Here is a 13997-nt window from a genome sequence, read left to right as displayed (position 1 = left end):
AACTTTTTTAGTATTTATAAATTGCTGATTCCATTTCGCGAATGAATAATATCCACAATATTTATATAGTCAATTTGTATGCGCAAACCATGACTCACCTCCTGTTCTCTTCGTCTGCGATCGCAGAAAGAGATGAGTAAGAGGGATAAGAGGAATAATCATAATTTCATACACAAACTCTTACTTTTATAACAATATTAAATATTGTATCACACTTCATTATATCTGTACTTTGCATAATATTTGATTTCAATTTGAATTGAATGTTTTAAATAGCGAATATAAATTCATTTTATGTATATCTCTTTACATTTTAAATAAAACTTCAAACGATATAGAAATGCAGAAAACAAAGCAATAACTTTATTTCGGTAGCATGTAGGAATGCGAGTGCCTGATAGTATTGCCAAAAATAAGCCTGCGTTAACAGATTTCATAACCTTGAATTCAATACTGTAATGCGGCTACTCCTTGAGAAAGCGATTAACCTCAAAGCTACTGACGTTTTGTAACTATTCCAAAATTTTCTAATATAATGTGTGCAATGAATAATATTAATTCAACATATATGTGAAAAATGATTCTTTTTGTGTTTTAACTACTATGGTGGAATTTATAGATTACCGATAAAAGTCAAGATTCCAGAAAATCCTTGCAAAATCACCTACTGATTTAAAATTATAATTTGAACTCAAAACTGGCAAGATTTTTTAAAGAATTGTGAAGATGGCAGATCGTGAGCGTCTAAATGGTGGAATAAATATAAAAAGCCATGCAATAAATGATATAAAAAGTTTTATTAGTAAAACCAGTTTTAAGAGCCACCGAGCAAATGGATTTTCAAATGAGGATGTTAAACGCATATCCAATGGCCATATTAAGGTAATACTATTTTATTTCAGATATATTTTAATTCATTATAATTATTGTAATTGTAACAATTTTTCTCTTTAGCATACAGCACAGCATAAAAAATTTGATTACAATGATCCTCATCGACTTAAAGAATCATTTGAACACGTCCCCTTGCATACAGCATGTCTCACTTATCTAGGATTCTATTTATTGATGATATTAGGATTTTTAAATCAATTATTTTTTACTCCCAAAGTAGCCACTGAAAAAAATCGAAAGGTAACCACGACTACACAGTAGTCAATATGTTAATTTAGAAATAATAAGTATAAGTAATATTTTTTTAATTATTTATTCTATACTTAATTAAACTTAACTGTCAAAATCTTAAAATATTTTATACGAGCAAATAATATCTTTATGCTATAATATGTTTGTTATGTTTATTATTTTTAAATCGAATACTACAAATTTAAGTTTAATTATATTATTTTAATAAAATATAAATAATATAAAGAAAAAGCTAAATTATCATCTTAATGTTGCTGTTTTTTTATATATATCTAAATAAAAAATATATTCATTTTGTATATTACTTTAATTACAATTTACTTAATTTCAGGGCTATGCACCTTTATATGACAGTTTTGACAAATTTTATTTGAGATATGTATATCGTAGAATTCGAGATTGTTGGAATCGACCTATATGCAGTGTCCCTGGAGCAGAAGTAACTCTTAAAGATAGAATAACTAAGGATTATGGTTGGAGCTTTGAGTAAGGGAAAATTTTAAATTTAAAATAAGATTCTGAAATACTTCAAAACCATCATTTCACCACATTTTTAAATATACAGTTATTACCTTTTCATGAAATTAAAACTTAGCATGATTATATTTATTATAAATATGTAGCATTTTCATTATAAATAAGTTTTTATTAATCCTTCAATAATTCAATTATTATTTTTTATATTCAAAAAACAATATTTTATTAATATCATAATATATTTAATAAAGTTTACAATTACTTAATATTTTTTAATTATTCAGATTTACAGGCACGGAAACTAAATGCCTAAATTTGGGTTCATATAATTACTTAGGCTTTGCAGAAAATAAAGGCAAATGTGCTGATGCAGTTGAAAAATCCATCCGTGATTATGGGCTTTCATTATGCAGTACGCGACATGAACTTGGTAATTTGCATTTTGAAAGAATTTGAAATGATTGTGTTTTTAATGTTTAACATCATAGAAAACCTTAATTATATTTTTAGGAACAAATCCACTTCACATTCGTTTAGAAAAGTTAACTGCAGAGTTTCTGGGTGTTGAAGATGCTATTGTTTTTGGAATGGGTTTTGCAACAAATTCTCTAAATTTACCGTCTCTTTTAAGTCCCGGGTGCCTGGTTATTAGTGATGAAAAGAATCATGCCAGTATTATATTAGGTTTAAGATTGTCAGGTGCCACTACAAAAGTTTTTCGGCATAATAGTTAGTATATTATTGAATTTTTTTAAGTTTTTGAGTTTCCATTTCAATTTTTAAATTTGATTATTGTTATTCAGATATGAAACATTTGGAAAAAGTACTAGAAACTGCCATTGTAAAAGGACAGCCAAAGACTGGAAAGCCATGGAAGAAAATTATGATTGTGGTTGAAGGAATATTTAGTATGGAAGGCTCAATAGTTAAATTGCCAGAGCTAATTGCATTAAAGAAGCGTTTTAAAGCATATTTATATTTGGATGAAGCACATAGCATAGGTGATAATTTATCAAAATATACATTATCTTTAGATTTTTTATTCAATATTAAAACGTATTCTTAAAATGTTATTCTCAAAAGTTAAAACAGAAGGTTATGTAGTCTCACTGCATGATAGCAACTTATATATGTTGTTATCATGTAGCGTTATATACGTATATACATATATAAGTTATCATGTAGGGAGACTACATAATTCTCTGTTTAATTTTATAATTTTTTTTACTTTATTCATGTTATGTTTTGTATTTTGAAATTAATGTTAGTTTAATTTTTCATGAGCGTTTCTCCTGGTTTGATATTGTGTATTAATGAAAAAAATTTTGTTCAATGATAACATACATACTGTGTCGAAACATACAAAATGCATAAAGATAAAGTAAATTTATGAATAAATGGATAAGATAAAAATAAAGTAACATTATTTATTGTACATTTACTTTGATGATTTGCTGCAAATTAACATTTCAAGAATATGTATCAACGTTGAACAAAAACATCTAAATCATATATATATATATATATATATATATATATATATTTTACACTAAATATGTGTCAACAGTTGAAATGTACATACAAATAGAAAAGAATCTTAATTAATGAAGACATACAATAATCAGTAAAAGTTGAAAGTTAAAAATAGAATAGTCTTATTTTTACCAAATACTTTATCGGTCACAACATATTTGACACTTTTATTGAAAAGTGTTGTAACATATCACACATGCTGTAGATATGAAATGTTGATTTATGGATCAGAATATTGTGAAATTTGTATAAATATTGCTACTTCAAAGTTTATTCAGATGTAAGCAGCTAAAATATTATATTTTTTATACAATTTAGGCGCAATGGGATCTCATGGTCGTGGTGTTGTTGATTATTATGGGGTTGATCCAAATGATGTTGATATACTGATGGGTACATTTACCAAAAGTTTTGGAAGTGCTGGTGGATACATAGCAGGCTCTAAAGTAGGATTTACTGCAATAATAATAATTTAAATACATTCTTTCTAAATCTATTAAATATTCAATCATTTTTAGAAGCTAATAAATTATCTGAGAGTTCATAGTCATGCACAGTGCTATGCTGCTACAATGTCACCTCCTGTTGCACAACAAATAATAAGTGTAATGGAAATAATAATGGGTTTAGATGGAACCGACGAAGGTCAAAGACGAATCAACCGGTTAGCAAGAAATACTAGGTATACTATTATAAAATATATATATTAGATAAATAATTCGAATTTCCTGTTTATTTTCTTCTTTATTAAAGGTACTTTCGAAGGAGATTAGCTCAAATTGGTGTTATTACTTACGGACATGAAGACTCACCAGTCATACCAATTTTGGTTTACTTATTCTCTAAAATTGGGTAAGTTGTGTGCAAAACTATTTAAATATAAATTGATCGGCATATAAATAGGCAATGTGTAATGAGATTTCTAATTTGTTTTAATGAAATTTCTTTATTATTTTTAGTGCAACTGTCTGTTTCATATTTATGTAGTTATTAGAATGGCGCCTGCAATGTCTATATTAGTATAATAATGATTTAAATTAGAAATTCCAAATTCAATTTCAAACCAGTTTCTATATTTACTTGTAATAAGAACAAGCCGTATCGTATCAATCAAAAATATATTATTTGAGTAGCATTCCTGACATTCTGGTGCAGGTTTTTTTTTTAAGAGAGCAACTAATAGTATTGATTCCAATTTGTATTGAATCATTTCTTTTAATTTGGTATAAGATGAAATGTTCAGAAAGATCATGAAAATAATAAATTAATGAAACTGATTAATGAAAATTAGGAGGCCAAAATGTTTTCTGGAAATTCCTCTTATCTGTAATTTAAATATACCATTCCTATATATGCATACTATAATAATAGTGAAAATGCAATTTAATAATAATAGAAATGATTAGTAAATTACTGTGCATAACTGCACAAGAAAAATATCTAACAATCTACTTTTATAATAATAATATTATAGAAGAGGAGAATTGATAATATTGATATTTATCATACTGAACAATTCTAAATGAAATATATGCTTTACTTAAAAATGGAAAGGTTTAAATACTGGACCGCATATTGATGAACATTAATTTGAAAAACACCACTTTATTTGTCTCAATATTAGTTGATGAGTATATTGTAACTAGTATTAATAATTTACATGCATATTTTTATTCAGAGCGGTGGTGAGGACGCTTAAAGAACGAAACATAGCTGTAGTGGGTGTTGGTTTTCCAGCTACGCCATTGATGGAAGGTCGAATACGAATATGTCTTTCTGCTGCTCATACCAAAGAGCAACTAGACTATGCACTACAAGTAATTGATGAGATAGCTGATGAACTTGGTCTCAAGTATTCAAGAAAACCACGAGACCCTAATCCAATTGAGTATTAAACAATTATACAATTACCATAAAATATTAATATGGGCACAAGATGAAAGCCAATTAATGATAATTTTAAACACAATTATATTGAATTAAACATGTGATCTTGTTACTTTCTATTGTATTTCACATTTTTTGATTGAAGATCATTGAACAAATCATTTATACCTAATTATTTTATTTTATTTATTTAAATTTAAGATGTTAGTCATTTTTTTATAAGTTTTCAAATCATAGATATCATAGCTATCCAAATATGTTAATAAACAGTTCCAATTAATATAAAAAATTGCATGTGCGAATAGTGTTTGTGTAATTCAAGAAACGAAATAATACCAATTTTTGTTATTTTGTACTATACTAGAAGGGTGATATAAAAATGTCAGTATGCCTTATATGTTTTATATGAATAATTTTTAGCGAGTAGTTACTTCAATAAATATTTTATCTGATAGGCATATATTTATTTAAAAAAGTGCCACAATGAACTTGTAACTGAACAAACTAAAGTAAATAATTTGAAGGTATTATTATTGAAATTGTATGCATATCATTTATGCATTGTGATAAATACTACATACTAATTAAAATAAGTTTATTTTCATTATTTTTATCAAAATGATCTGTTTACTACAATTTGTTTCTTTTATATATCATGTCAATAAGGGAAACAAGTTGTAATTTAATTATTGTAGTTATTCTCATAAGTAATAGACCGAAAGTGTGTTCAATAAAAATGACTGAACCAGTAATTCCAAAAAAGCATTTCAACAAAACATTGTTATTTTCACATATCATAAGCATAAAATTAGTTTTATGTTATTATAATACATCATTATCATGAGATACTTGAGACATTTGTCATAACACAATAGTTTTAATATTTTGGTCAAAAAAGAATTCAGCAACATTTTACACTTAGGCCGATTTTGAAATGTGAATCAAAAATGCTTAAATTGATTGTAGCGAATGAAAAATATTAATATAGAAATCTTAGTCAGTTATAGTCTTATATTTAAGGTAATTGCAAAAAAGTTATCTAGTTAAAGTATACTTGTATATTTTGCAATGTAGGATAAAATTGTCTCAATCATGAAAATGTTGTTATAAAATGCATTTAAATAAATGCAGCCATGTTAAAAATAAGACATAGTTTGCGCCTTCTTGAAATTATAAGCTCTTAAAGAAAGAAGCACTTATATATTTTATAGACTTATTGTTGAATTGATTAGCTAGGCTTTTAGAGCTCAGTACAAATTATATACTACGCTAGTGTCTACTAAAATGGGCTAAATTTTGCCAATTGGATAGTCATATTTTATTTTTTTCATTATAAAATAATTTTTTTCATAGATATTTACTTAGTCATTCATACTTGATTATTTTATATATTGTGATTATATTGTGCTATTGTAGGAATTAGCAAAACAAGAATAATCATAAATATTTAATAAATGACTTTAAAATTGTTTAATTATTTTTGATCTAGTTTATGATCAATTTGGGAAATTATTAGTAACATTATAAGTTCTTTAAAACACATAGATAGTGCTTCCAAATGTATTTTAAAACTGAAATGAATAGATAATACCATATAAATATAAATTGAATCACATTTATTAAACTTAAGCACGTACTTATGCATTATATTGCAATTATGAATAATAATAAAATAGTGTTCAGAATTAAAATATCTAAAAGAAATCTATATTGAATGTTTAATTATTTAAAGAAGAGAAATATAATGCTTACAATTTATGTGTAGATAAATATTTTATTATGCCTAAGCTTGAGGTGTTTTCAGGGATACCTTTAAAATATTTTAAATTGATTATTAAATATTTTGAATTGATATTTTAATTTGATATGTTTTGTTATGAAATCAATATTTCAATATAAAATATTTAAAATTTAATTAAACCAATTCATAGCTAAAAAATAAATTATTGCCCGTTCCATGGATGTCCAATCAGTATACTCGTCAAAACATAGCTTTCGACCAACAAAGGTTGGTTATAAGAGATGAGAAAGGCAGGTTCAGCCGTTACGGAGATACGGAGCAAAGAGTGCAGAAAATAGAAACCGAGTTTTTGAGATTGAATTTTTGTTGTTTCAAACTTTTTGTATATCGAAAATAAGTTAGATTTTACTTTTAATTCTAACTAAAGTTCTAAAACTCATATACAAAATAAAAAAAGATGAGTTGATCTCAAGCTAGAATGATAAAGTTTAGTTGAAATAGCATAGTATACGAATCTAATTTACTTATTTGACTGATTTGTGCATTTTGCAGAAGACTGCAATTTTATATCGAAATTTTAGCAAAAAATTCTGAATTGATTTTGAAAACTCACAAACCGTTGGAAAGACGTTGCTGGGACCGTCTGTTTTTGGAAAGACCGGGTCTTTTCATTTTTTTAATTTATGATAGAGTTCACTGTCTAAGCGAATATTTTAAAATAATATGGACCTGCAAAAGTTTTCATAACTTTAATTTGTATTTTTTCATTCTTTGGAAACACTTTCCGTATTTTCTGTAATATTTTAATCAAAATTCTTTAATGTGACTAGATTACAGTTGTAACAAAAATTCAAATTGAAATAAACTTCTATAATATCAAACTTTCATCTTAAAATCAGGAATAAATTATGAAAGTAAAATTTCTTCTGTCTGACACAAGTGCTTTAGACAAATGAAAAGTTTCGACTTGAAATAGACATACTATAAGCGATATTTTAACTAGAGTTAATGATGAAGTAAATTGCACAAAATTTTATAGACTTCAAAATCTGTCCACAAATCAGAAAAATATAAAAAGTTTTGTATTCATTGCCAAATTATTTTTTTATTAAATCATTTATTAAAACTAGTTTTTATTATATCAAATACGTAATGTATAATTTTTGTTAAAAATACAATTAATAAAATTCATCATATTGAAATATAGTCTAATATTTAAGTTTGTTTTGTAAGTAGGGGTACTACTGCTGATCTATATTGACATTGAGATAGGGTCCAAAAGGAGAAAGATGAAGTTCGATTGTTCGAACAAGTTTCTAATATTGTTTTTAGTCAGTGCCTTATATTCACATGATCTGTAGACCGCATTGCTTCTAAAAAATCAAAAGCAAGTTTTCATCTTCGAATTCCTTCAAATAACTGTTACTTACTTGCATTCAGATAGATCACTTATTTGTTTGTTATTTTGCTGTAAGTTGATAATTAGTCTTTATTTACCATCAATTAGTTTTTGCTTAGTTAGATAATTTAGCTGTGATAATAATGATGATTTTTTTTAAAACTGTTCGTTGGAACAAATTTTGTTGGTACGGTTGTGACATGTCTTTTTTGTCCTTTTCCGGTGAAGACGGATAACAAAAATAACTTAACTAAACTAGTAATAACTTAACGAGTTTTTGCTTAGTTAGATAATTTAGCTGAGATAATAATGATGATTTACTTTTAAACGTGTGCGTTATGACAAATTTTGTTGGTACGGTTGTGACAGGCCTTTTTTGTCCTTTTCCGGCGAAGACGGATAACAAAAATAACTTAACTAAGACAAAGTACGAAAGAGAAAGGAAAATTCAATTCAAGAAAAAAAGTTTTTGCAAAGAATTACATATTCCCCCGGGTATGAATGGTTGTGACACTCGCTCTTTTCTTGTGTGATTTGATTTTATGACAACAGTATTTTCACGTAGATAAATGTTTAAATTGCCATTCAATTTACTTTTCTCCCAGCTGACTGAAAAATTGATTAAATTATTACTGATAAAAAAGTGCCACAACAGTACTCAGTCTCCTTTATCACCCACCTCCCTGTCCTGGATTAGCAAAACTTCAAGTTACCGTCGCGGATTTGAATTAAACTAGCTGTAAGTGGAATTCTTAATGCAATTAAGGCATCGTGCCTTAAGGCAAATTGCTGGAACTTCCCATACCAAAAATTATTATTTTTTTAAAAACGATTAACATTTTTGAAAAAAATTTACTTCGACAAAATAAGATTTTTGACAAACAATTATACAAAAAATTACTTTTTTTTGAAAAAAAAAATTTTAATTTTTTTTTTAATTTTTTTTTTTGAAAAAAAAAAGTTTTCTTTATTTTGAAATATTTTGAAAGATTTAAACTTTGTTTCAAAGCAATCGTACTGCTTTAACTGCATAAAGACGAAATATCAAACCGCGTAAGCGCCGCGTCGACGTCTAATGCGTAAACATTGGTACGGAACCCATAGGAATGTAAACCAAAATTATACTTATTGTTAAAATCTCTATAAAATATCTGATAATTTGATGTGCATATGTCTAATGATCATTTTTGACCGCCAAATGGCATTTTTTTTTACTTTTTTCATTAGATCTCCGAAACCGCTAGACCTGCCTTTATGAAAATTTGATCGGTTCTTCACCTTGTCAATACAAGTAAAATGTTTTTTGAATTATTAAAATCGGACGCTCCGTTCTCTTAAAAACTGAGTTACCGTTTTCGGCACTTTTTGCCCCGTATCTTCGGAGCGGCTAGACCTGACTTCGCCAAAAACTAATCAGCACGTCTCCTTATCAACACGAATGGAATGTTTTTTGAATTATTCAAATCGGTTGATCGGTGTTCCCGAAATCGTCGACGAAAATTTGTATCCGCACATACATACACACACGCCCACACACACACACACACACATACATCCATTTTTTCTAAGGTATGCCAAAATATTCAGAAACCTTTGAAACGTCGAGAAATGCAAAAATTTTCATTTTCTATTTTTTTGCGATTACTATAACTTGCCCTACGGGAAGTTAAAAAAATGCAATCTCAATCATATCATAATACAGTTTCACGATTTTGTGTTTTGATTGACAAAAATAATTTTTTGCAATAATTCTTTTTCAAAAATTGAAGATATTAGAAGATATTAGGAGAATGCACACTGTGTTCAATTACATAAGTTTAAACAAATAGCGTTCTGGACAACATCTTCTATGTTGTTTATTTTTGTTAAAGATTGTTTATTATATTTTGCATACGAGACATTTTAAAATGGATTGTACATGAATGCGCAACGATATTCTTGCTGACACACTATAGTTCAGTCTTGTGGTCCGCAAACTACTAGTGACACTAATTTTGATTTTGGGGTATATCTATATGTAGCGCCCACGTGCTGTAATTGTAGTCCATTTGAACGAGGGGCCGAGGGTGTCGTATAATAACTGATTTGATTTGTGACATCTGCTTTTTGCGTTTCAGTGTATTCGTTCCGCGCGAGGGGAGCGTCGGTTTTCACGCCACGATTTAGTTTTAATAAGATTCGAATTAGAGCGAATCAGTCAAAACCGTTTCGAACGGTGAAAGCCCTCCCCCGTTATGACGAGACCAATTAACCGTGTCCATATTTTGTATTTAATAAAAGCGACTTCATGTCGATAGCCAACAATCGGTCTTGAATTGCTTGTAACAAACAAAACTAAAACTAGCTGTAAGTGGAATTCTGTCTTAAGGCAATTAAGGCAAATTCTTGGAACTTTCCGTACCGCAATTCAAAATTCGAGTAATTAAAAATAATCAATAATAATCAATAAAAGTTGATCAATGATATGAAACTTTTAATAGAATTTTGAACCATATTAAATCATTCTATCTTAAATCATTTATTTTGAAATATTTTGGAAATTTTGAACTTTTTTTCAAAGCAATCGTACTGCTTTAGCTGCATAAAGACGAAATATCGAAGCGCATAAGCGCCGCGTCGCCGTCTAATGCGTAAACATTGGTACGGAACCCATAGGAATGTAAACAAAAAATTTATACTTATTGTTAAAATCTCTATAAAATATCTGATAATTTGATGTGCATATGTCTAATGATCATTTTTGACCGTCAAATGGCATTTTTTTTTTTTTTTTACTTTTTCTCATGTTTACTTTTTAATACTAAATCGGACGCTCCGACTGAGTTACCGCTTTTGGCACTTTTTGCCCATATCTTCGGAACGGCTAGACCTGCCTTCGCCAAAAACTCCTTATCAATACGAATCGAATGTTTTTTGAATTATTCAAATCGGTTGATCCGTGTTCCCGAAATCGTCGACGAAAATTTGTATCCGCACATACATACATACACACACACACACAGACACGCACACGCATACATCCATTTTTTCTAAGGTATGCCAAAATGTTCAGAAGGTTTTGAAACGTAAAGATATATAAAAAATTTCATTTTCGATTTTTTTGCGATTACTATAACTTGCCCTACGGGAAGTTAACTAGTGGTGCATGGCATCGTGCCTTAAGGCAAATTACTAGAAATTTTTGAAATTTTCAAAAACTTTAAAATTTGATGAAAATTGAAAAAATAGGTTTTACAGAATTTAGAAATTAAAAAAAAGACTTTTTAATTTAGTGTTCATACTTTGACATTTTTTTGATAACTTTAATTTTTTTAAAGCAATCGCGCTGCGTTGATGTTTTAGAGACGGAATATCGAAGCGCAGAAGCGCCGCGTCTCAGACTAACGGTTCTAAACATCATAAATCTTGGTACGGAACCCATAAATATGTAAACAATATTTGTACTTATTGTTAAAATCTATATAAAATATCTGATAATTTGATGCGTATATGCCTAATGATCATGATTTTTGTATCATTAAAAATCGGACGCCCCGTTCTCTCAAAAACTGATTTACCAGTTTTGGACTTTTCGCCCTGTATCTTTGAAACGGCTGAGCCTTTGCCAGAAACTAAACAGCATGTCTCCCTATTAATAATTCTCGAATGTTTTCGAATCATTCATATCGGTTGATCAGTGCTCTCAAAATCGTCGACAAAAATTTGTATCCGCACATCCATTTTTTCTAAGGTATGCCAAAATGTTCATAAACCTTTAAAACGGCTCATAAAAATGAACATTTTTGCTCTTTTGGTGGCAGGTACTTATGCAGGTTGTAAACGTCTGGTAATTTGATTTTTGAATTATTCAATGAATAAATAAAAATCGTATAAAAAATTGAAGCTTACAGGAAAAAGGTTAATTTTCGTTTTTTTACACTTTCAAAGGCCTGGGCGACCATGATGTGCTAAGAAATACCAGTACATTTTTTTTAGCTTCACATCAACACCGTTTTTCAAAAGGTTGGCTAGTACTTGGTCTACTACAAAAGTGGTTTGATTATAAAAACTAAAATTCGGAATATTGGGCCGCGTTGTGGCGGGATTAGCTCACAGAGTAGCGTTCCCGATTCACACGCTGGAAGTTCTGAGTTCGAATCTCCGGCAAGAATTTGAAAAATATTAAGTAGGTAATTTGGAATTATAGTAGAATTATGAATTGTAATAAAAAATATGTATGAAAAAATAATCAGAATGTATAAAAATTAGAGAAATAGAATTAAAATGAATTGAAGTAAGAAGAGAAGAAGTAAAAGAAGTGTTTAGAAGATGAAATGAGATACTAAAAGAAGAAGAAAGATGAATGAAGGTAAGTTAAGAAGTATAAAAAGTAGGATTTGTATGATGTAGATAATATAAAATTGAAGATTGTATAGGATATATGATTGTATAGAATAATGTAGGTGGCTAAATGCTCGAGTAAGCGAGGCCAATAAAAAAAAAATAAGTCAATTATTTACACATATAGGGAACCTCATGCAACTTGCCTTGATGCAAAATGCCACCAAAATGAACACTAAATCAAAAAGTCTTTTTTTCAAAATTTCTAAATTCTGAAAAATCTATTTTTTAATTAAATTTAATTTACAACTACTAGTTTGTAAATTATTCAAGGAAACATAAACGAACATACCGCTTTCATAAACTATTTTACTAACAATAAACTACATTTTATGTTTATTTCAATTTTGTGTTTTTTATCCTTATTAAAGCTTACAAACTTTTTAAATATTTCATTATGAAAATGCATCTGTCGAATCAAGAAAAATATTTTTGTAGCCCTACATTTATAAAAATCCGAGGCTAAAGTTTACGGGCCATAACATTTTCTGTTTTCCTTTTATATCACTTTACATCAACATGTTAAGGGTTCCGCAAAAGGTTTTTTTCGCAATTATCATTTGTGAATAATAAAGGATACTACTAAACAGTAATCATATCATGAAAGAGATAAAAAATATTATAAAAGTTAAAAAATTGTTTATTGGATTTATTCCATTTTGTCATTTTGTATACGCTTTTTGTGTTAAATATCAAAAACACATTTAAACAAAGAAAAGAAAAACTATGTCATTTCACAATTTTTAAGGGAAAAAAACTGCATTAACTAATGATTCAGCAATGGTTATTAATAGTTTATATCTGTACCTCAATATTTTTAACATATCGGCTTATTCAATTTTTATTAAATAGTAACGCTATCCAGTTAAATTGAATCTTTTTCAGGTCTGTTGCTTTTTATTTCAGAAAATATTTTGTGCTTCACTGATTTATGAATTATAAACGAGTCTGTGCGTCGGCTATGCATGAGACAAGTGTCAGATTAGAATTTCTTCACTTCACCGAATTCAAACCAATAGAGAAATATTAAATAAACTTCACTAATATATAGTCAAAAAATATATATTATCAAACATTTATTACATTGTAGTATTAAAACACTTCATTTTTAACAAGAAAGAAAAAAAATAAAAGCAGGAAATTGCAAGAACTTTTCTAAAATGATGCACGGATCAACCGATTTAAATGGTTCAAACATTCGATTCCTATTGATAGGGAGATGTGTTGATTAGTTTTTGGCAAAGGCAGGTCCAGCCGTTACGGATATAACGGAGCAAAGAGTGCAGAAAATAGAAATCGAGGTTTTGAGAGAACGAAGTATCCGATTTGAATAATCCAAAAAAAACATTCAATTTGCAATGATTGGGAGAAGTCGATTTAAATAAATAATTTTAACTTTGTAATTCAGTTTATATAATTCTTATAAATATTAGA

At 28.2% G+C, this 13997-nt stretch overlaps 1 protein-coding gene across 3 annotated transcripts; it reads left to right on the top strand.

Moving 5' to 3' along the window:
* Positions 1-336: 336 nt before the first annotated feature.
* LOC113381232 (serine palmitoyltransferase 2-like) lies at positions 337-5115 on the top strand. 3 transcript variants are annotated; one of them, XM_026620193.1, is made up of 11 exons: positions 337-508; positions 620-882; positions 955-1134; positions 1478-1632; positions 1908-2053; positions 2134-2352; positions 2427-2624; positions 3475-3602; positions 3675-3838; positions 3910-4008; positions 4835-5115. In XM_026620193.1, the coding sequence occupies exons 2-11, from the start codon at positions 727-729 to the stop codon at positions 5049-5051; spliced, it is 1662 nt and encodes a 553-aa protein (XP_026475978.1). In that variant the 5' UTR covers positions 337-508; positions 620-726; the 3' UTR covers positions 5052-5115. The 3 variants fall into 3 exon arrangements, with proteins under 3 accessions (XP_026475978.1, XP_026475981.1, XP_026475979.1); XM_026620196.1 differs by having other exon boundaries at positions 337-537; XM_026620194.1 differs by lacking the exon at positions 337-508 and having other exon boundaries at positions 603-882.
* The last annotated feature ends 8882 nt before the right edge of the window (positions 5116-13997 follow it).

Source organism: Ctenocephalides felis, unplaced genomic scaffold (genome assembly GCF_003426905.1).
Source record: "Ctenocephalides felis isolate EL2017-DRISC unplaced genomic scaffold, ASM342690v1 CF-g0.4_SCAFFOLD_02710, whole genome shotgun sequence".
Classification (NCBI taxonomy): domain Eukaryota; kingdom Metazoa; phylum Arthropoda; class Insecta; order Siphonaptera; family Pulicidae; genus Ctenocephalides; species Ctenocephalides felis.
This window is presented reverse-complemented; position numbering and strand designations above follow the sequence as displayed.